At 45.8% G+C, this 22,764-nt stretch overlaps 1 protein-coding gene and 2 long non-coding RNA genes across 6 annotated transcripts in view; 1 reads left to right on the top strand and 2 right to left on the bottom strand.

Annotated features, from left to right (window-relative positions):
- The window catches only part of LOC109491765, a 48,145-nt gene extending 37,735 nt beyond the window's left edge, over window positions 1-10,410 (bottom strand). Inside the window, exons 1-2 of one of the 2 annotated variants that reach the window (XR_006585875.1) lie at window positions 10,117-10,410; window positions 8,928-8,993 (exon numbers count right to left, since the gene is read on the bottom strand). This is a non-coding gene — a long non-coding RNA (uncharacterized LOC109491765). The remainder of the gene's footprint in view (window positions 1-8,927; window positions 8,994-10,116) is intronic. The other variant, XR_002736034.2, reaches the window with a different exon arrangement.
- A 171-nt stretch (window positions 10,411-10,581) lies between these two features.
- Window positions 10,582-17,098, top strand: MSANTD4 (Myb/SANT DNA binding domain containing 4 with coiled-coils). 3 transcript variants are annotated; one of them, XM_023239060.2, is made up of 3 exons: window positions 10,582-10,693; window positions 13,756-14,372; window positions 15,036-17,098. In XM_023239060.2, the coding sequence occupies exons 2-3, from the start codon at window positions 13,911-13,913 to the stop codon at window positions 15,561-15,563; spliced, it is 990 nt and encodes a 329-aa protein (XP_023094828.1). In that variant the 5' UTR covers window positions 10,582-10,693; window positions 13,756-13,910; the 3' UTR covers window positions 15,564-17,098. The 3 variants fall into 3 exon arrangements, with proteins under 3 accessions (XP_023094828.1, XP_023094825.1, XP_044894144.1); XM_023239057.2 differs by having other exon boundaries at window positions 10,623-10,735; XM_045038209.1 differs by lacking the exon at window positions 10,582-10,693 and adding an exon at window positions 11,551-11,688.
- Window positions 11,460-22,503, bottom strand: LOC123380313. The gene is made up of 4 exons (XR_006585874.1): window positions 22,216-22,503; window positions 21,212-21,284; window positions 19,537-19,650; window positions 11,460-11,583 (listed from the first exon to the last, which is right to left on the bottom strand). It is a non-coding gene; the product is annotated as an uncharacterized LOC123380313 (long non-coding RNA).
- Window positions 22,504-22,764: the final 261 nt, after the last annotated feature.

Here is a 22,764-nt window from a genome sequence, read left to right as displayed (position 1 = left end):
GTAACCTACCTAGTGAGTTATGAAGGATTAATAAAACTTGATCATAAACCAAAATTAGCACATCAGGGGTTCGCCGAGCATCTTGATGTCATACAACGCTTGGTAACACTGCAATTTTCCTCAGTGTGCGTAGGCTATGCACATCATTGGAATGCCCAAAACTGGAGGAAAATTTGTTATTTTACATTAATTTATTTATTTTGAGAGAGACAGAGACAGTACAAGCAGGGGAGGAGCAGAAAGAGAGAGGGAGAGAGAATCCCAAAAGCAGGCTCTGTGCTGTCAGTACAGAGCCACATGCAGGGCTCGAACTCATGAAACTGGGAGATCATGACCTGAGCCAAAACCAAGGTTGGACGCTCAACTGACTGAGCCACTCCAGTGCCCCAAATTGTTACTATTGAATTTACGTGTTGGTTTGACCTGGCTATAGCTTTTGACTGCTGTTAACTTCATATTTGTAAAATTTTTCCTTTTATTGTTGTATTTTATCTTTTAATGACTGCTACTTCCTATTTTTACTGTTATTTTGTACACTTTCAATATGACTGTGAAATTCTCTTGCTCACTAGGCAGGATGGGGACAGCTTTAAGGGGTCAGTGAAGGGTTTCAATGGAAGTTAAGTGGGTCCAAGTCAACAGCACCTCAGAACCACCATTCCTGGAGAGCTCACTTCCTTCGCATAGATGTGGACATTGAATTAGTTTCCTGTGTCTGCTGTAACAACACAAACACAGTGGCTTACAACAACACAGATCTATTCTCCCACGGCTCTGAAGTTCAGAATTCCAAAACCAGAGTCTCTGGGTTAAAATTCATTTCCTTGCTTTTCCAGCTTCTAGAGGGTTCGCTGGCTCAGGGCTCCCTTCTCCCCTTCCAAGTTAGCAATGGGCGGTCATCTGCTCACACTGAGTCACTCTCATACTCTCCTCCTCCCTCCTTTACTTATAAGGACCATTGTAATTAAATTGGGCCCACCCAGGGAATCTAAAACAACCGCCCCATCTCAAGATCCAAGATCCTTAATGGCACGTGGAGAGTCCATTCTGCCATGTAGTAGGGTAACACGTTTACATGTTCTCCTGCCTAGTACGGAAATAGGGTTAGCCAGCACATTACTGGTACCTAAGAATATTTTCTGTTGCCAGAACTATCATTATGGCTGGTAGGGATGAACTCCTGAAATTCTGAAAGGGCAATTAATTTTGAACAAGTAAAACCAATTTATGAAAGGGACTAGAAAGCACTCGAGTGGTACTATTATTTCCACAATTCAGGCACAGCTGGCATTAGAGGCATTCTTTCTGGTCAACCCGGAAACTTAACTACCATTCGGCACATGGCTTGTACAGAAGAAATCCATCTTGACTTCCCAAGGCCACCTCCTACATAAACCTACAGATACCAGTCATTTCTTTTCTTTTCTTTTTTTAAATGTTTATTTTTGAGAGAGACAGAGTATGAGCAGGGGAGGGGCAGGGAGAGAGGGAGACACAGAATTGGAAGAAAGCCCCAGGCTCTGAGCTGTCAGCACAGAACCTGATGTGGGGCTCGAACTCACGAACCTTGAGATCATGACCTGAGCCGAAGTCGGATGCTTAGCTGACTGAGCCACCCAGGCGCCCCAGATACCAGTCATTTCTAAAGCAGATGGTACTGTGACAGAAGTGACCCATCAGGCCACTGTGCCTATTTACACACTACTCCGAATGACCTGGTAGAGTTTCAGGAAGACTTAAACAAAGGGTACTGTTCGGTGGAAGCTCACTCCATTACGTTTATTCTGTCCTGCTATGAGCCGGGCACTGTGCCAGGAACTGCATTTCCAAAGGTAGAACTGAGCCCGGCCCGCTCTCCATACTTCAGTCCAGCAGGAGTCATTCTGGTAAGTCAAGGTCACTAGTAAGTTGTGGGATGGAGAGAGCCTGGGTGAGTTACCATGATGACAATGCTTTGTCAGCGAGGAGAGGGGCTGCTGAAGGGAAAAGGAAGGTAATCAAAGGGGCTGGAATAAATGATTGCCTGCTTTAATGATTTTGCCTAGCAGGCAGCGCCCTCAAGCGCTACTGCTTAAAAAAATAAATAAAAATAAAATCAAAGGGTTTCCATTTCAATGTGGCAGAATTCCCTATTTTCAGAAGTTCAGAAAAAAAAAAAAAGGCTTGAAATAGCATGAAATGACCAGACAGACATGCCTGAAACCCCATGCTTCAATCTCCCTGACCACAAATGGGAAGAACACTTATTTGAACAGAAATGAGAATTTCTATCTCCCTTGTAGCCTTTTTGTAGACTTTGCAGACTTCTTATTAAATAATGGACAGTAAAGCAAATTGCTTTCATCTCTTGAAAGGCTTCCTTCTTTCTTAAATGACTTTGAACTTTTTCTCCCCTTTTTGAGCATTCGTACAGATAAGCGTATTTTAAAAACTGACCAGAATGGAACGGTAAACATATCTGGGAAAGCAACTATCACTATGGCAACAATGAGTGTGTCTGACATTTAGTCTTTCCATTATTCTCTGTTACTATAGTAATGAAACCTTGTATTCTTGACACCATTTCCAAATTCCATTAAAATAAGCTCCTCTCGCCTCAGAGAAGGAGGGAGGGCCAGAACTATTAATGCACAAGATGTCTAAGAATGTTTTCCAGCTCTGGGACACAGACAATGTGAGACACTTTGCTATACTTTAATTGAACTGAGAAAAACATGCTTAAAAGGTGGGAACAGCACAGAGGCAAAAACTCCGTAAGTACAACAAAAGTAAAGTAAATTTTTGTCATTAAAAATCAGCATCTGATTTGGGGCACCTGGTTGGCTCAGTCAATAGAATGTGTGATTCTTGATCATGAGGTTGTGAATTCAAATTAAGTAATTGGGAGATTAAATAAAATCTTCAAAAAAATCAGCCTTTTATCTTAAACACATAAAAATAGCTTTAATTTACAAGATATTGAAATTTAACATCAAATATTAATGGATAAGGAGAATTTTTGTTTCTTCTTAGAAGAAACACAGAGGAGGATAATGGCAATTAAGGATCACAAAAAGTAGTAAAGACATTACTTGGGGGTTTTGAGGGGCTTCTGTGTTTAAGAAAATATTATCTGGGGCACATGGGCAGCTCAGTTGGTTAAACGTCCGACTTTGGCTCAGGTCATGATCTCGTGGTCCGTAAGTTCGAGCCCCAAGTCAGGCTCCGGGCTGACAGCTCGGAGTCTGGAGCCTGCTTTGAATTCTGATTTCTCTCTCTCTCTCTCTCTCTCTCTCTGCACCTCCCCCACTCACACTCTCTCTCTCTCTCTCTCTCTCAAAAATAAACATTTTTTTAAAAAAAGAAAATATCTGATGTATTATTCATCAACTCTGAAACTTTGAATTGGGAACCAGAATATTATTAGGTTATTATTAAATTATTATCTACAATAGTGGAAACATGCTTCAGCGACACATTTCTAATGAGAGATAAGCAGGGAGGGATTTAGAGGGAAAAGTGGGGGTGGGGGAGGAGTATTGAGTGAGAGTGCTGTGTAGGAGAAGGGGTAATGAAAGGGAACGTGAGTGATCATGTAAGAGAGCTAAGGCAGTATAAGAACCAAAAACAGGAAAAGGTAGACAGACGATCCAGAGACAGAGCCAAAGATCCTGGGAGGGATGTCTTCTGTGACCTATAGCTTATGCCACGAGGGTTACTGATACATCATCAGATCTGGAAGTTGCCACTGATTTCTGCAAGCTTTTTCAGCTCTACAGTAATTCAGAAAAAAACTCTTCAGGGGCGCCTGGGTGGCTCAGTCGGTTAAGCGTCCGACTTCAGCCAGGTCACGATCTCGCGCTCCGCGAGTTCGAGCCCCGCGTCGGGCTCTGGGCTGATGGCTCGGAGCCTGGAGCCTGTTTCCGATTCTGTGTCTCCCTCTCTCTCTGCCCCTCCCCCATTCATGCTCTGTCTCTCTCTGTCCCAAAAATAAATAAACATTAAACAAACAAACAAACAAAAAAAAAACTCTTCATTGCTAGGAGAGAAAGTACTCATAAGGGTTCAGTGAAGCGTGGGGCTGAAACCAGTGGAAGCCATCCTGGCCCCAACACTCCCTTGCTCTGTAACCTGGGGTAAGCCTCCTACCCGTTCTGAGCCTCAGTTTTCTTTTTCATAAAATGATGATACATGGGGCACCTGGGTGGGTCAGTCGGTTAGGCATCCGACTTTTGATTTCTGCTGAGGTCATGATCTCAGGGTTGTAGGACTGAGACCCGCGTCAGGCTCTGCACTGAGCATGGAGGCTGCTTGAGATTCTCTCTCTCTCCCCTCCTCTGCCCCTTTCCCCAGTCATTCTCTCTCTCTAAAAAAAGAGAATAGAATAGAATAGAATAGAATAGAATAGAATAGAATAGAAATAAAAATAACATGATACCTCCTAACTTTAGTTTCCCTAATTGTAAGCCCCTTCAAAGAGATAATATGTGCAACTATTTAACAGAGTCTAGTACCTAGCTAGCACCCAGCAAGTGTAGCTGCTACATTTTCTAATTACGAATTAAGGGCAGGGAAGGGTGGTAGAATTTGCAAAAGACACAACATGGGTGTATTTTGTCTTAAGTTTTTTTTTTGTCTTTTGTTTCCCAAGTCATTAAGTATTTGAGAAATTAAGTAATTTGATACAGAATAACGTGCTCTCTGGAGTAGCACACAGGGAGGGTGCGGAGAACCTGAGCTGGAGCTCCCCCCACCTCCCCTGACTGGTGGCGTGGTCTCAGGCGACCAGAGGAGCCACACAGCACTCAGCTGTCTGTTTTGTAAGATGGTGATAAAAGGGTAACATCCTGAGGACAGAAAGGAAGGGCAGAGATTATAAATGAAGTGTAATAATTAGCAAACTCCTCTGGATTTATGTCTTTATGAAATTCGAAATTACTTTGAAACATGATCAATCCCCTGGATCCCCCATATCCATCTTGTTAACCATGGTTTATATCTGTATTTTCACTTCTTGGCCGTGCAGATGTGCATGTGCATTAAAGGGCATTAAGGGAGTGTGTGTTTGGAAATGGGGAGACAGGCTAAAATCTGAGGTGCTCTTGGTTCCTGGATCTTGTGAAATGCTTTTTTTTTTTTTTTTTTTCTGTGCCCCTTCTGACCTTTGTTCTTGCTTGTATAATTGAACCCAAAAGGTCTGGCCAGGAATCACAGCTCCTTTTATTTTTTTTATTTTTTTTTTATTTTTTTTTTTCAATGTTTATTTATTTTTGGGACAGAGAGAGACAGAGCATGAACCGGGGAGGAGCAGAGAGAGAGGGAGGCACAGAATCGGAAACAGGCTCCAGGCTCTGAGCCATCAGCCCAGAGCCCGATGCGGGGCTCGAACTCACAGACCGCGAGATCGTGACCTGGCTGAAGTCGGACGCTTAACCGACTGCGCCACCCAGGCGCCCCCTCCTTTTAAAAATTTAAATGAGGGGCACCTGGCTGGCTCAGTCTGTAGAGCACGTGACTCTTGATCTCAGGGTCATGAGTTCAAGCCCCAAGTTGGGCACAGAGATCACTGAAAATAAGAAAATAAATGAGGTGAGTAACCGAAGGCAAGTTTTCTAGGTCCACCCGGGATCCCATTTACATTTGTGTTATTGTTATTGCATACTGAGCACAACAACTATTACTCCCCACAGACAAATTATGTGAACAGGACACATATCAAGAAGCAAGTCTGCCCAGAGACAGCACAGCAGTGGTGTTTGGAAGCCATTCTGCGGAAAGTGGTAAGGAAGTAAGGTCAAAGCAGCGGACGACGTGGCCCAGAGCAGCTTCTGGGCAGCTCCTGACCACGGACAGATGGCCTAAGGCCACTGTTCAGAGGAACTACGTGACTTCGGTCCATTCCACAACTCGAAATTGAAATTTGTTTGGGAGCAAACAGTAAATCCAAGGTACGTGCGAGGTGCTGGGTATAAGAGGCACGTGACACGACTCTCACCTTTGAGGTGCTTCTAACACAGTCCAAAAACATTAGGAAAAGAAGGTATTCTGTGGGGGAGTGTTGTTGCCCCCTGACTCTACTAAAATATCTCCAAATGTTTTGGCTACCTTCAAATCCCCAGGTCACAGGAACAAGCGTTTCAAGGGGGGGCCACAGGATGGGGTTTGAGTGTAGACTGCCTGGGTTTACACTGTGGGTCTGCTACTGATTAACCGTGCAGGCTTGGAAAGATACCTAACATCACTTATGCTTAGTTTCCTCATCTAAACAGTATTAGGGTTGTTATAATAGTTAACTAGATTCATGTATATGAAGCCCTTAGATCAGTGGTTGGCACAGAATAGTATTCGGTACTTATTTTTGAAGTGAAATGAGCAAAGACGCCCGGCCAGTGGATGAAAAGCCCCTACCTCCAAAACTCCATGTAATTCTTGCAAAAGGAACTCACAAATGAGTGTGCATGAACTGGTGCAGCCACTGTGGAAAACGGTATGGAGGTTCCTCAAAAAATTAAAAACAGAACTACTCACGACCCAGCAATTGCACTACTAGGCATTTATCCAAGAGACTCAGGTGTGCTGTTTGAAGGGGCACATGCACCCCAACTTTTATAGTAGCGCTATCAACAACAGCCAAAGTATGGAAAGAGCCCAAATGTCTATCGATGGATGAACAATTAAAGATGTGGTGTATATATACAACGGAGTATTGCTTAGCAATCAAAAAGAAGGAAGTGTCATTTGCAACAATGTGGATGGAACTAGAGTATATTATGCTAAGTGAAATTAGTCAGATGAAGACAAATATCATAGGACTTCACTCATATACGGAATAACATACAATACAGATGAACATAAGAGAAGAAAAGCAAAAATAATATAAAAACAAGGAGGGGAACAAAACATAAGAGACTCTTAAAGACAGAGAGCAAACTGACGGCTGCCAGAGGGGGTGTGGGTGGGGGGATGGTTGGTCTAAATGGGTCAGGGGCTCTAGGGAAGACACTTGTTAGGATGAGCACTGGGTGTTATACGTAGGAGATGAATCACTGGATTCGACTCCTGAAATCATTATTGCACTATATGCTAACTAACTTGGATGTAAATTAAAAAATAAAGTAAATAAATAAAAAAATTAAATTAAAAAAACATAATGTGCATAAAAAGAACCAAGAGGTTACAAACACTGACAGTCATTTCTCAAAGTGAGAAAACAGTATGATTAATCTTTACTACTAAAATAAAATTTTTGCATGTTTTTCTGTTGACACATTATGCAAAAAGGTCCAGATCAACTTCACTAAACATTCAGTATATATTTGGAATGGGTCAATTTAAAATACAGGCTATTTTGCACGAATAAAGTTCATTCTGCAGGGGACTCAAAGATACAGATGGTCATCCCATGAAACTGTTAAAACTGTCTTCAACAAGAGGTCTGACTGCCAAACAGGAGAGAGAAACCACAAGTATATATACGCCAAAAGTGAATTTTTTTAAACGGGCTCCAAACAGAAAGTCACCAGGGCACACATTCCAATTTGCAAAAATAGATTTGTAGTCGATCTGTTTCTCCCCTGGGAAACTCCATGTCCAGGAGCACAGGGATGAAAACCGTGATTATCCTCTGAAAAAGTAGCGTGAATGATTTCCTACTAAGGACTGGCCCGCATTATTTCATTGGCTATTCCAGGAGAGACCAAACCTCCCACCGGAAACAAAACTGGCAACTCACCCACAGCGGATGCTGGTGGGAATGCTGGGACCCATCTGACTTCTGGAGATTGGATACCAGACTCATCTTGGAAATGAAAACCTGCCATCCCTACCTCTTGCTTTGATGATTATCATTTTTAAATAGCTCAAGTTCTAACATCTTCTATTTTTTCCAGTTGTAAAGAGAAACAAAATCCACAGGAAAAGAGCTGCAACAATTTCTACAGGAACCGTACTGGCTTTCCATTCAATGTAAAGTTTTTAGAAACACAAAATTTGCCAGTGAAAAGCTTTCAATGTCACTTTATAAACTGTTGTAACTTAACTGATAGATGATGAAAATTGCAAGCAATCTGGCGACACCACAGAGGACAGAACCGAGTGAGTTTTATTTCGTCAGTGTTCAGTTTGAATCACCAAAGGCGTGTTCGCCAGCCTAAATGCCAGGTGGTGTGTTAGGTGCTACCGATAAAAGGGGAAGAACAGCAACTCAGGAGAAATCTACATAAGACGACTTATAAGCATAAAACTCATATGAAAAAGGACAAGCTGATCTGTTCAAAGGTTGTCAGGGAAAAGCTGGTGTTGAAGAACAAGACTATGTCACAGGGACAAGACAGGAGGAAGGACATGTGCAAAGACAAAAGTGGGGAGTGAATGCAGCACAACACAGTCACTGTTGATATAAAATGTAGGTTAGAACATGTCTGCTGGGCTACATTTATCTTAACTAAATTGCATTTGGAGGAGAGACAGCCCAAATGATCTCCTTCTTTCCCTTTGATTAAACAATAGGCAATGAAACAGAAATCTTTTAGCTAACGATTATATTCTCATTCTGAGACTTTCAATAAGCTGTGGCCAAGCACAGCCTACAACAGCCTTGTCTAATAGAAGTGTAATGCAAACCACATGTAGAAGATTCAATTTCCTATTAGCCTCACTTTAAAAAGTAAAAAAAAAAAAAAAAAAAAAAAAAAACACACAAGTAAAGTTAATTTTAATAATATAGTTTCCTTAACCCAATGATGCAAAATTTTATAATTTAACTTACAATCAATATGACAACTGTCAATGAGACACGGTACATTTTTATACTAAATCTTTGAAATCCTGTGTATGTTTTACTCTTACAGTACATCTCAATTCCAATGCTAATTTTTTTTTTATCAGGAATACTCCATTTGTATTTAGGGTTAGAGTTCCTATGAAAGAAGAAGGTTCTTAGTACTTACGGACACATTCCAGGTGTGATCTCTGCTACTGAAGTAAATATAATGGATTCAACACGTGGACATTCTCTGAAAGGGAACAGAGAGAAAGCGTCTGGTTATAATTGGGATGGAGTGCTGTCTTACCTTCCCACCGCACCCACCTGAGAAACATCCACCACAAACAAAATCCAAAATTAAAAAATCCAAGTTCCCATATAAAAAAAAAAAAAACCCACAACACCTGTTTGTTTTAATTAGGCAAAAGTATAGGCAGGCTTCTCACACGAACTCTTAAGTGCAATCTGGAAGATTAAACCCCTCATCACATTTCAAAGACCCTATTCCACAAGCACTTCCTATTTTGTGGACTGGAGTTCCTCCAGGAACATCCAGCAAGCATCCACCGTTCATCCGGAATATTCCATCCTTTATTCACCAAATCTCTTTTGAGTGTCTTATATTCTAGGCACTGTGCTGGGCAGACAAAGTACAACAGTGAATAAGAAAGCCCACCCACATGGAACAGGTCAGAAGAGCTGACAGATGGAGGGTACCCCCTTCCCAAGGTGAAGGGTTGGCGTAGGATTTAATAGGATGCCAGGTGGTGGTGCCTTGGACCACACTTAGGCTGACCCTTGTTATTCACCTGAATTACAGATGTAGCTGAGCATCCTTTAACCGGGGAAACCTACATCAGAGAGACAACTCGGAGGGAGAAGCCGGTGAATGGGGAAAAGGCAAGGCTTCCTTTAGAAATAACTCGTGAACCGAGCCGCGAGGCTGGCAGGGAAGAGCAGGGAGCGGAAATTACAGGCGGATGCAATGCAACACAATGTCCCAACCACCATCGCAGCTAGAAACAGACAACCCGGTTGGGGCGGGGAGGTTGTGCAGGGATGTTGATGGAAGACCGAGAAACCCTTGGAAAAGCTCTGCACTATCTGCGAGGACTGAGGCCGCACCCAGCAACTGCACACCCACCGCCCCGGCCACAGTGGGAAGAAGCGACCACATGGCCAGAGCCATCAGTGACTTAAGGACTGAGGGTGGCGATGCACGACGCGACTGTCAAGGGCCACAGAGGAGTAGGCAGCGAGGGAGGAAAGCACACAGGAAAACTAAGATATGGTCAACAGGTCAAATGTTTTTGGAGGCGTCAAGTGACACAAGGACACTAAGTGACAGTCGGGTTGAGCAGTAAGGAAATCACCGTTTGGGGCAGGGGCGGCCTCAGAGCTCAGAGGTGCGGCCGAGGCGAAGCTGAGCCTCACTCGATAGGGAGGTCAGAGCCGACTAGGACGCAGGTGCGGCCACGCCTAGACTTCACTTCCCCTCTGCCCTTTTAGCAGGTGAGGGTCAAGGACAGAGGGAGCGTTGGGAGGCGGGGCGGCCAGGGCCCCAATCAGAAGGAAAAGCGCCACGGGCTGATCGCGAGGAACCAATCCGCTTCTAGAGCCCACTTGACTGACAGAGCTTCGCGCCAACGCCCGAGCACAGAGCGGGAGGCCACGAATCACAAGAGTGCGGAACCCCAGAGCACTAACCCGGAACCGGTTGGGGACTCGATTCCCATTGTGAGGCCAGACCTGGGGCGGGCCGTCGGCCAGAACGGCAATACCCTCTGGACCAATGGATGAGACGTCTGGCATGAGTGGCAGCCATACAATCCAATGGGTGGAGGCTTGAGGCGGGCGAAGTTGGTGGGCGGGGAGTCAGGGAGGCATCTCCCCACCCCCCCGCCCCAGCCCCGTAAGAGGCGATCGGGTGGAGGTGCGGTCGGGTCGCAGGTGAGCGGTTCTGCCCTGGATGAGCCGGCAGCGCCGCGGACGGTGGGTGCCCTAGAGGCGGGGAGGGTCCCGGCGGCAGGTGGCCGTCCCTGCGCTGCTGGCTTTGGCCCTGGGGGTGCGTCGTAGCGGGACCACGGCGCCGCGAGGACCACGAGTCCGCGCGGAGCGGGTGGAAGGGCTGTATCAGCCCCCGTCCGCGCCCCTCATCGGGGCTCCGACCTCCGCCCAGGCTGCCCATAGGTGCGGGTGGCGGGGCCCGGCCACCTCCCCCCCGGGTGGCCTCCCGGGAGTGCAGCCGTCCCCCGCCCGCCCCGAGTCCTCGCGGCTGTGAGCGGGCGGCCCCCCGAGAGCGCGGTGGGGACGGGGAGACACGTTGACCTGCTCGGAGGACAGGCGGCCCTGAAGTGACCCGCAGGTGTCCACCTATCACAACTTTGAGACAAGAGCCTCCTCCTGCTTGGCCGGGAAGCGAATTTCCTAGAAGACCGTGTGGGCGCGGGGAGGGGGGGTGGAGGACTTGGGGAAGTTTCTATAGTTTGTGATGCCTTTTTTTTTTTCTTGAACCAGCTAACGAATTTACCAAAAGAAAAAAAAGTTTGTGCCCACAAGTGAGTGCCTGAATGTCCTCCTCACAGCTCTTAATTTTGCCTTCTCGCGCAGCGTTTAGGAACTTCATTCTTAAGTGTTAGTCATTAAAAAAAAAAAAATGCCGTTTTAATATGCCTTTGGTGGTACATCATTCTCACAGGAATGACGTAAGCGAACTGCTGTACCTCTTTGCAGCCAGTGAGGAGTGACTGTCCGCCGGAACTTAAGGAAGACGGCCATTCTCTGGGTCAGGGCTTGCGAGAGCTGCGAATCTTTGGAGGTTGCAACCACCGAATTGCCTTCTGCAAAGATAGGGAACACAACCAGTGTGAAAAGGAGAGTGCTGGACACCTGGAATGGCATCTTTGCACGTTTTAGGAAGCAGTTCTCTATCCCCAGCACCAAGAGTATGTGCCTGGCACGGAGTAGGAGCTCAATAAATATTTGAGTATATTATTGGGTAATGGAGGATAGAAATCCAAGCTATGTTATAGAGGAATCAAAGTGGAAAGGAAACAACAGAGAAAAAAAAAGACTTCCTGGAAACATAGCTTAGCTTTTAGCCATGCAAAGGTAGTTCCCACATTTCAACTCAGGTGCAAATTTCAGTTGATTTTGGTACTTTATTACATTAATCAGGTGTCATAGGTTTTCACACAATTAAGCTGTCACCGCCTGGAGATCTAAGATACATTTACACAGGAATAATGTTGTGCTAAATCATATTCGTACTCTTAGATAGCCTTTATTGCACATATCCCATTATGTAGCTGTGGTATGGTTTATTCATCTCATCTTTTGATGGATATTTGTGTTTTTTACCATGCTTTTCCCTTAAAACACATGATAGCATTTTTTAAAGGGTTGAAGAAGTTATGTAAATGCCCTGAAACATTCTATATCTTTTGCAGACAAAAAGTCCTATCAATACATTGTAAGTATTTAATATGATACGGAATTTGATATTATTTTAGCTGTTCTATTTTTAAAGACATCTAACCTGCTGATTCCATATTAAAAATGTGTCTTTGATAACCTACTCATTATTGATCCATACAGACTATGGTAGCAAAATAGCATTTTTGCTTAAAATTTTTTCACAGTTTCGTAGAACTTGTGATGTTTTTACGTTTTTCGGCATAGTGAAAGGGTGGGTAGTTTATCTAAAGGCTTCACGTAATTTTACAAACTGCTTCTTGCCTATACTGACTTGGGCTGACTTTTCCTTTTAAACATATGCTTTGCCCATGGAAATGTGTCAGCTTTGGTAGCTTAGCTTCCTTGAGTTATTGTCTCTCACTTTCCGACCTCTCCCATTCCCTCATCACCTTATTTTAAGTTGTGTTTGTACCTCCTGTTAGTTAGGCACAGTGTTAGGTATTGAAGGTAACAGCCTTTGGAGCCAGTGGGCTCCAGACCTTCCTAGATCCTCTTAGATCCTTCTCGATCCTTCTCCCAGACCCTCCTAGTGCTACAGCAATGGTACAGGAAGGCAAAAAAGCCCAGTTTTCACTGGAGTAATTCTCTGAAGTGTGTGCTGCAACACAGGTACTAAGGAGAAGCATATCCAGGCTGCTTTAATGTGTAGAGCACACTGTGAAGCACAGTTTGCTTCACTTCTTTCTTCTAAGTATATTAAAAATACGTAAGACATGTATTAAGATATATGTGTTCTATATATAAGCAAAAATATAACTTGTAAAAGGTATACACAAGTATATTTAAAAATAAACCTAGTGGGGCACCTGGGTGGCTCAGTCGGTTGGGGGTCCGATTTCGCCCGGGTCATGATTTCCCAGTTGGTGGGTTCGAGCCCCACGTCGGGCTCTGTGCTGACAGCTCAGCCTGGAGCCTGCTTCGAATTCTCTGTCTCCTCCTCTCTCTGTCCCGCTCATGCTCTGTCTCTCTCAATAATAAATAAACGTTAAAAAATCTAAAAAAATAAACCTAGTTTATAAATATAGTACCTCGTAAGTCACCTCTAGAGGAAAGCTGAGTACTTGACCAGCCCATTTTTATAATTTAAATTACATAAGGAATGTTAGGCCAGAGTGCTAATTAAATGTGATCCTTTAACATTACAAGTGTTCTAGAATGTTCACCGAACTTAGGATCTGATGTGCAAACAAGTGCATAATTTTTGTCAGGTATCCATGTCCTAGGCCGAGGGGACCGTGTGTGCAGAGGCTCCAAGCGGGGGAGGGGTGGACAGAACGGGGAACGGAAAGGCCAGTGTGGCTGGAGGGAAAAGTAACTGGGGGTGGAGGAGAGTGAGCAGGCCAAGAGCGTCAGCCAGCGGTGAGGAGCCCTAGGGGGAGCCCAGGTGAGAACAAGCAGTCAGGGACAGGGGTGACAACCGCAGAGGCAGAGGGTGGGCGGTTTTGAACCGCATTTACAGGGACGTGTGTCCAGCTTCTTGGGTGGAGGTACGTTGCGAAGTTGCAAGTGGACTGATTTTCTACTTTTCTCTTTAGGAATTGTCCAGCCTGCCCGTGCTACCAGATGAGCGGAAGACTCTGATTTAGACAAAGCGCCAAGAAGGGACTGCCCTTGATTTTTGTACTTTGTAGCCTTTGTCAGGTTTTCACACCTTCTCTGACCGTGAAAACTCTGCACTTAAGCAAGGAAAATGAAGCAGTTGAAAAGGAAGAGAAAAAGCAACTTCAGTGTTCAAGAAACTCAGACCCTTTTGAAAGAAATTACCAAACGCAAAGAAGTCATTTTTTCCAAGCAGCTCAACACGACAATTAATGTGATGAAGCGGATGGCGTGGGAGGAGATCGCACAGTGTGTGAACGCCGTGGGGGAAGGCGAGCAGAGGACAGGGACGGAGGTGAAAAGAAGATACCTGGACTGGCGGGCGCTTATGAAGAGAAAGAGGATGAAGGCCAACATTAAGCTGGTTGGCTCAGGGTTCCCCCTCCCCACCTCCGATCTAGACGACTCTCTCACCGAGGAGATGGACGACAAGATTGCATTCCGAAACGATCCCAACTTTGACTGGCAGAACGTGGCAGATTTCAGGGATGCCGGTGCATCCTTAACTGAGGTCAAAGTGGAAGAGGAGGAACGAGACCCCCAGAGTCCCGAAGTAAGTACTGGCCTGGGAATCCTCTTTCTCCTTTTATTCCTTCAGTTCTGATGTGGGAGATTGTGATAGTCTGGGCCCAGTTAAGATCCCAGTTTTCAAGCCAACTCACAAGTTTGCCCTAACAGTGTCATTCCATTGCTCTTCCGGTCACGAATCTCTCTTTTAACCCACGTATCCTTCTCTTAATTACATACCCGGTTGAACAGCGTGGGTGGGTGAGGGTGCTGGCTCTCCGCACCATCGAACATCCCTGTATAAGCTTTGACTCCCCCAAATTAACTACTAACAGCCTGCGGTTGGCGGGAAGCCTTATCATTAACATAGAGTCAATTAACACATAATCTGTATGTTATGTGTACCATACATTGTATTCTTAACATGAAGCAAGCTACAGAAAATAGTTAAGAAAGTTGTAAGAGAAGATCCATTTCCAGTCCTGCACCATACTGAGTGAGAAAATGTACGTGTAAGTGGACCCGCACAGCTCCAGCCCGCGTTGTTGAAGGGTCACCTGTATTAGTGACAACAGGAAGTCTTGGTAAATATCTTTCAAAACCCCAGTGGTCTTCTGTGCTCGCACGGTGCACAAGGCTTTAAAGCGGTGTTTAGACACATTACCCGCCGAAGCAGAGATACGTCCTGAAAAGTGCTTTGTCCTTCTAGTTTGAGATCGAGGAGGAGGAGGAGATGCTGTCGGCCGTCATCCCGGACTCCAGGAGGGAGAGCGAACTCCCCGACTTCCCCCACATCGAGGAGTTCTTCACCCTGAACTCCACGCCGTCCCGTTCCGCCTACGACGAGCCCCACGTGCTGGTCAACCTGGAGAAGCAGAAGCTGGAGCTGGAGAAGCGGCGCCTGGACGTGGAGGCCGAGCGGCTGCAGCTGGAGCGGGAGCGGCTGCAGCTGGAGCGGGAGCGGCTGCACGTCGACCGGGAGAAGCTGAGGCTGCAGGTGGTCAGCTCCGAGAAGCCGCCCTCCTCCGACGGTGAGCTGGGCCAGGGCGAGAAGCCGGGGCCGCAGCCCCAGGACCTGGAAACGGAGAGGCTGAAACTCGAGAGGGAGCGCCTACAGCTCGAGAAGGAGCGGCTGCAGTTTCTGAAATTTGAGTCGGAGAAGCTGCAGATTGAGAAGGAGCGCTTACAGGTGGAGAAGGAGAGACTTCGGATCCAGAAGGAGGGCCACTTGCACTGACCGAGCTGCCTCCCCGCGTAGCAGATGTCTGTGAACTGGAGCTTTCCCTCTGTGTCGGGCCACAGAACACTGGTGGAAGATGAACTGTGTTTTTCCCTGTGTCACGTCGGTGTTTGCGGGAGGACAGAGGTGGGTCCGTGTGGGGACCGTGGGTTCCGGCAGTCCGTCCGGCACACACGGCAGGGCAGGGGCCCACATGCTGCCGTCTCCACTGAGGAAGATTCCACGGTGTCCTGTGTGATCTGTGCACGCAGAGTCTCAGTTATGTCTGTGAAGTTCCAGCTCCCTGCTTCTCCCTGGGGAGGATCTTGACCGCCCCCCCCCCCCCGACCCGAGGGACGTTTGGTTGGGGTGTCGGGGCCAGAGCGCCCACTTCCTCCTGCTGTGCACAGGACGGCCCCCCAGAAAGGACTTCTCCAACACAAAACGTCCGTGTTGTCGAGGCTGACGGCCCCTCCCCTAGCCTGACTCTGCACCTCTCTGGCTTTGGTTGTAGTTTCAGAATATCAGAACCGCAGATACTTACGTGGGTAGTTACTTACATGGCCAAAAACTTTCACTGTGTAGCGTGATTGTGTAGTATAGTGAACATAGGCAGTGATGAGGATGGCAAGTCCTTTATTCTTGTTTCCATCTATAACCAGAGACTCCCATCACTATAAGGGAACATCAGAGAGTGGCCGAACGGGTCACTCTGAAAAGCCGTTCATTCATCTGGGTGTTGATGCTTTAGAAGCGACATGGTTTAAGGCTTAGTTGCCTTTTTCCTTTGAATTCGTGGTCTTAGTTTAGATAGAAAAATTGTCTTTTCAACCATGTACTGAAACTTTAATGTAAGTGAACGGGTAAAGCTAGTAAACGTGGTACCGACATATACAAATGGTACTAGTAGTCCATGGGCTTGAGATCACAAGGGTTCTATCTTAGGTAAGTACTGGCAGCTATGGGGGAGCGGGGTGGGGGGGAGTGTGGTCTGTACAGGCTGGTGGTGGTGATGACAGTAGTAGCTGTGTGGGAATGAACTAGGGAAGCCCTTAGCACACACTGACCTGATCTGTACCATCCTTGAGAGTATTCATGACTGTCCCTGAATCAGAGGCGCAGAGAAGGAACAGGGAGCAAGAGTCTGGTCTCATACTGTGTTGTGTTTTGTCTGCGCCCCTCCTGGAGGAGCAAAGTTGCTATCTCTCGTGAGACCAAGGCCTGGCGCAACGTGACTTGCCTTTAGTCCTACCAGGTGGCTGATTCTAACGCACAGCAACGCTGAGAATCACTGCACGAGACCACTTTGTATTTTCTGAATTCCAGGCTGATACTGTAGCTTTAATACATGTCTTCTGTTGAAAGGTCCTGTCTTGATTCTGTGTTTGTTCCCTGTTAATTTAAGAATGTCTTAAAACCGTATGTGATGTTGGAGTATGGACATAGAAGGAAAAAATATACTTCTGTTTCGTTACCTTGACTTCGAAATAGTGTTATTTTTCTATAGCCGGAATAAATGCTTCTACCGTAGAAATAAAATTTGCCTATGCCAACTGTCTGGAAGTTTATCATTTCCAGTGATCATCAGCGCTGTGAGGTTTGTAAGAATGCAAGAGTGCGGGCCTGGGGCCTAGCCTCTGTTAAGCATCGAGCTGGCCCCTTTTCATACGTTATTTTATTTGCTCTCCAAAACAACGTTTGAGCTAAGTCACGTGATCCCTACCTTCATAAGAAAGGAAATAGTGCTCATCGACTCACGTAAATACCTGACAAATGATGTAGCAGTACCAACCCAAGATTTCACCCTATGAGCTTGGAGGGGAAGGGTGGAAATTTGCAGGTGTGGCTGTTAAGCAGAGCTCGTGCGTGAGCTTTGCCACTGCACACAGTGACAAGTCCCGTGACAGGCCCTGCGACTCGATCTCGTGTCAAATGTCCACAAGGCCTGCCTGCCTGTGCTTCATAGTTTCATTTTTTTTTTTTTTAATAAAATGTTAGGTAAACCACAAAATGCTATTTAAATGCAAGGGATATTGGTGTTTATATTTAAAATCAGAAGAGTTTCATTTTCTAGAAGTATGAAGATAGCCAATATTATTTTTGGGGTGGAGCCCTCCTAAGTTCCTGGAAGGAAGAAACTTAAAAACAAAAAACAAAGGCCGCAGCAGCTTCTTACCTTCCAGGGTGTTGCTGGAAGAGCTTCGGGGTTTTTTTCTGTGTTTTGTTTTACTTAATGTTTTTGAGAGCTGGAGCATGAGCGGGGGAGGGACAGAGAGAGAGGGAGACACAGAATCTGAAGGAGGCTCCGAGCTGTCAGCACAGAACCTGGCACAGGACTTGAACCCACAAACCATCGGATCATGACCTCAGCTGAAGTCGGACGTTCAACCGGCTGAGCCCCCCCAGGCGCCCCGAGAGCTTTGGGTTTCTCATCACTCCCCAAGCTGTGGATAGATTGGGTGGGTTCTCTCCAGTAGGAAACATGATGGCTGTGTTCCTAAAGTGTGGGCACTTCTGTGTCCTGACCCAGAGCTAATGTTGCTCTTGATGATTCTGCAAATAAACGGGATGATAGAGATTTTTTCTTCTTCCCTACTTGTTACACAGCTGCCCTTAAGCACCTTCCACTTTATCCCAAGGGTACTGCTAAAATGCTAGCACTTCTGATATGGGCCGAGCTGGGAGAGACTGCTTTAGTGAAAGTATGACTTCGTGTAACCAAAATGGAATTGGTTCTGTCCGTCCACTCTACTTGTTAAAGTACACATTAAAAATTGTGGGGTGCCTGGGCTCAGTCGGTTAAGCGTTCGACTCTGGATTTCAGCTGGGGTCATGATCTCGTGGTCTGGTGAGTTCAAACCCCATGCCGGGCCCTGTCATGACAGAGCAGAGCCTGCTTGGGATTCTGTCTCCCTCTCTGCCCCTCCCCTGCTCTCTCCCTATCTTTTTCGAAATAAATAAACATCTTTTCAAAATCGTGTATTTTTTTCTAAGTATTTCCAAATGGGTAAAGTTACTGTGTACTAAAGCTATGCTCATCTGTCCTGAAAGGAAGATTATCTGGACTCTTTTAAGATTGGGATAGAAATACCGGGAGCAGGAATGTGCAAAGTTTTAATTAACAGACATTTTTGGGGGGATGCTCAGCATCTATGTCCCCTTCCTGAGTTTACGGAGCTTTTTCTAGAAATCACTGTCTCTCTCATCTCCACAATCCCAGGAGGGTTAACGTAACTTCTCACTCTAGGAATAAAGCATGATGGGCTCAGGCCCATCCATATATTCCATTCTCTTGCTACAGTGGTTGCTTCAGTTCCAGGCACACAAGCCATTCAGAACCAACGTATTCGTTGGGACTTCTGTAAAAGATAAGCTTTCACACTTCCTATTGACGTCTTAGCTCCTCATCAAGTGGAGATGTCTGGACAGGCATAAAGGCATTTTTGCTGCATTGAGTGGTGCATTTGGGAAGTCTCTGTGTGGAGCCTATCAGGGGAAGCTGAATAAGAGAGGGTGACTGAGCCCTTGATGACATCATCTGAACTCGTGGATCAAACCTCACCTGCTATGGGAAGGGATTCTGAAATTTCAGTTTGACAGATCAGTGCATTCGTCCCTGTTCTGTGTTTTCTTAGTTTCTGTGATTGGTCTATTTGGCACCCAGTCATCACAAGGTCAAGGTGATTGTGTGTATCTTGATTATATTAACTAGATCTTGATATAGTAACTAGACCTTCTAATCTTCTGTATTCTCGGTGCTCGGGCATTTGCAGCCTCTCTGGGGAGAGACTGCTTCCCCCAGGACTAGCCAATTCTCAGGCCTGGAGCATGTGTTTCGTATGCAAACCAACCAAGGCCGAGTCTATGCCCCCGGACACCCCCTTTATCAAACTTGCACACCCAAAGCCAGTGTTTCCCCAAATCAACCCAGGGCCAGGCACCAGACAGCTAGAGACAGCCCATATGGCTTAGATCCTGCCCTCAGACTTACCTGTCCTCATCTGTTGACCTGACCTACCACATCTTCCCCAGAGAAGCTTCCAGGAAGGCTCTGTCCTCTTCCTTGGGCCTCCAATGAAAACCTGCAGCTCCCCTGTAGCCCTGCCTGGTGTGGCATGGAAACGTAATTAATAAAAACCTTTCACTGGCCTTGGCCTCAGGTCCTCAGTCAGGCATCAATACACTAAATCCTGGCTTTAATATTAGAACACTACCCCCACTATCACCTTTTTTTTGGGGGGGAGGGGGTTAAGTTGTTTGAGTTTCTGTTACTTAAAACTGAAAGAGTATGGACTTATGTAGCCAAACAAAGAAAAAAGTAAGTCACCCTAAGCTTATTCTCATCGGATAAATGTCTACCCCTTTCTTTTTTATTAGATAAACCATCTGTTCTTTTCTACCCTTCTTGTCCCCCTGATTCCATCCCTCCCACTTCCTCCCTCCCTTCCTTCAGTATTTGTGAAGTGCTCCTGAGTGTCTGTATTGGCAGAAATGTTCCCAAACTGTGTCAGACATTTCCTGCCCCCAAGTGGCTTACAGCAAATGCATGTGGAGTAGACACATGGGAAGTGATGGGACAGGGGAATGGTGTGGGGCCTGAGGAATGGACAGACCAGCTTTTCCTGAGTCCTGTGCAAGAAGAGTTTCAGAGGAGGAGGGATCCCTCAGGTGAGTCCTGGGTAGATTTTGCGACCAAAGTCAGGAACAGAACAGAGAAGAGTTTTCAGTCAGAAGGCCCTGCATGGGAACTTAACTTTGTCAGGCCTGGGTGTGGGCAAGGGCCTTTCTATGGCTAGAGCTGGAGCTCGGGCTGCAGCACTCACCTTAGCGCACAACGTAGTGGGGCTCCAAAAAACTCAGGCGTTCATACCTAATATTTTAATGTGGTATTTTTAAAAATAAATGAATCCAAAACGCTTGATGTGCAAGATATCAAACTTATTGTTAATCAAGATGACAATTTAAAAATGAACATGTTGGAATTCACAAATGGCACCACGCAAAAGACGTTTCAGCAGACTGAGTTGTAAATTATGGAAGGTGCACACTTAGTGGAAAAAAATTGTCAAAAATGTCAGTTCTCTCAACTGAAAAGACAAAGAAGTGGATTTTCAAAGTATTACTGAGGAGTCTGCTTCCGTGAAAGCCAAGAAAGTAAAAAAGTAATACATTTAGTTTTAGGGGCGCCTGGGTGGGTCCATCGGTTAAGCTTAAGTGTCAAACTTTTGGTTTCGGCTCAGGTCATGATCTCACATTTTTTGGGATCCAGCCCTGTGTCAGGCTCCACAAAGTCAGTGGATTGGGACTCTCTCTCTCTCTGACCCTCCACTGCTCATGCTCTCTCTCTCTCAAATAATAAACTTAAAAAATTGAATACATAAATTTTGTTTTCATGTAAATAAAAATTTAAACCTAGAAGAATATTGTGGGTTTTAGTACATTTATTTTGCAAATGTTTAATCTTTTTTCCCACTACCTCAATATTCTGCAATCAAGCTAATCATTAAAATATATAAAAAACGTATAAAGGGACACATTTTTTTTTCTTTTACCTTGGGTTCTCATATGGTTTAACAGGCAACTCTCTAAATCTTATCTTTGTTAAAACATTTGGTATGTTTTACAAAAATTTTGATATTGAAAAACATGTTTAAAATATTATTTACCTTGATTATTGAGTTTTTTGGTTCCCTTTCAGATTTCACTCTTGCAGCAAATGTCTCATTGGCCTCAGTGGCCCTGGAAGAAAATTAGATTCGTTTAAAGAAATAACCACTTAATGTTCATACCCACTTGAAATGCTTTTTGAAGGAGGAAATAGTTTAAAATGGCAATGGTTAACCGAAACTTCCCACTCCGGTCTAGACATGTAACAAGGGTGTTAGAAAAACTCAGTAGTGTTCCCCCTGCACGTCTCTCCACTCCTCACACAGAACGCCTCCCTTCTGACGCTTCTGGTTACCAAATGGGTGGGTTTTTTCTGAGGAGGGACACACAGGCCAGAAAAATGTAGTTTAAACTCCCTTACAGCCGGCAGCCCAACGATGGATGTCAGGCACCTGCAGGGAGTAACATTTCCCAAGATGCTTATGGTGCCTTAATGCCTCAGTGTTTACACTTCCTTAAAAACTAAAAGCAACCTTATCTAGACAATAGGTAAATCTTCAGGGTCTCACAGGACCATACAGAAATTCCTTGGAGACTTACGGTAACTATACCTCCCTCCCTCCATAAACTTAAAAGTGTCTGATCAGCGGTTCCTCACAACCCGGGTGCAGCTCTTTCTGCTCACGGGTCCTGTCCCCGTGCTTTAATAAAACCAGCTTTTTGCACCAAAGACGTGTCAAGAACTCTTTCTTGGCCCTTTGCTCATGAGCCCCACTTCAAATCTCGTCACCTTCCCCCCGCATCTTAGCAGTTCTCCATGACACCAGCTGGGCATCCTGCAAGTTAAGTCAATTCTGACCCAATCGTGTGGGATCTCAGAGGTGAAGGGCTCTCGCTCCCAAGACGGCTCTCACCCCCACTTCAGACTCCAGCAGCAACGAGGTCCCCCTGCCACCCACATCGTCCGGCCCACCTGGCTCCAGACCAGAGGCCCCCAGAACTTCTCCTGGGGCTCCGTTATGTGTGGAGGTGCTGGCAGAGGGCAGGTGTAACGCGTACTCACCCTCATCACTTTATTGGACGTTAGCAAGTAGTTTGCAGATGGATTGCCAGATGAAGGAGGGCAAGCAGCAGGGGCTGGGAGGCTTCCCGGGGGCAGGAGGCTCTGTCCCTGGCCGGGTGGGGTGTGTTCCTCACCCCCGCCAAGGTGGGTGTGTCCCGTGACCGTGACCCGGAAGCTCTCTGCACTCCTCCCTTTGGGACCTTTAGGAGGGCTTCATCGGGAGCAATCAAGCATCAGGTCAATCGTTTGCAGCCACTCCTTCACACCTTGAGCACTGTGGGGCCCCTCTCCAGCTGGTAACCCCTCCCCTCCCCCCCAATGGCAGGCAGCTGTTGCTGCTTCACCAGCAGCCGCTAGTGGTGGAAGGAGCAAGCTAGCATTTCTTTCTGGTTTTTTTGTTTTTTTTTTTTTTTTTAATTTAAATTCAAATTAGTTAACACACAATGTTGTCATGGCTCCAGTGGTACATCACTTGCCTACAAAACTCAGTGCTCATCCCCACAAGTGCCCTCCTTGATGCCCATCCCCCGCCCTCCTCCCCTCCAGCAA

Source organism: Felis catus, chromosome D1 (genome assembly GCF_018350175.1).
Source record: "Felis catus isolate Fca126 chromosome D1, F.catus_Fca126_mat1.0, whole genome shotgun sequence".
NCBI lineage: Eukaryota > Metazoa > Chordata > Mammalia > Carnivora > Felidae > Felis > Felis catus.
The sequence above is the reverse complement of the archived record's forward strand: the minus strand, read 5'-3'. Positions and strand labels throughout refer to the sequence as shown.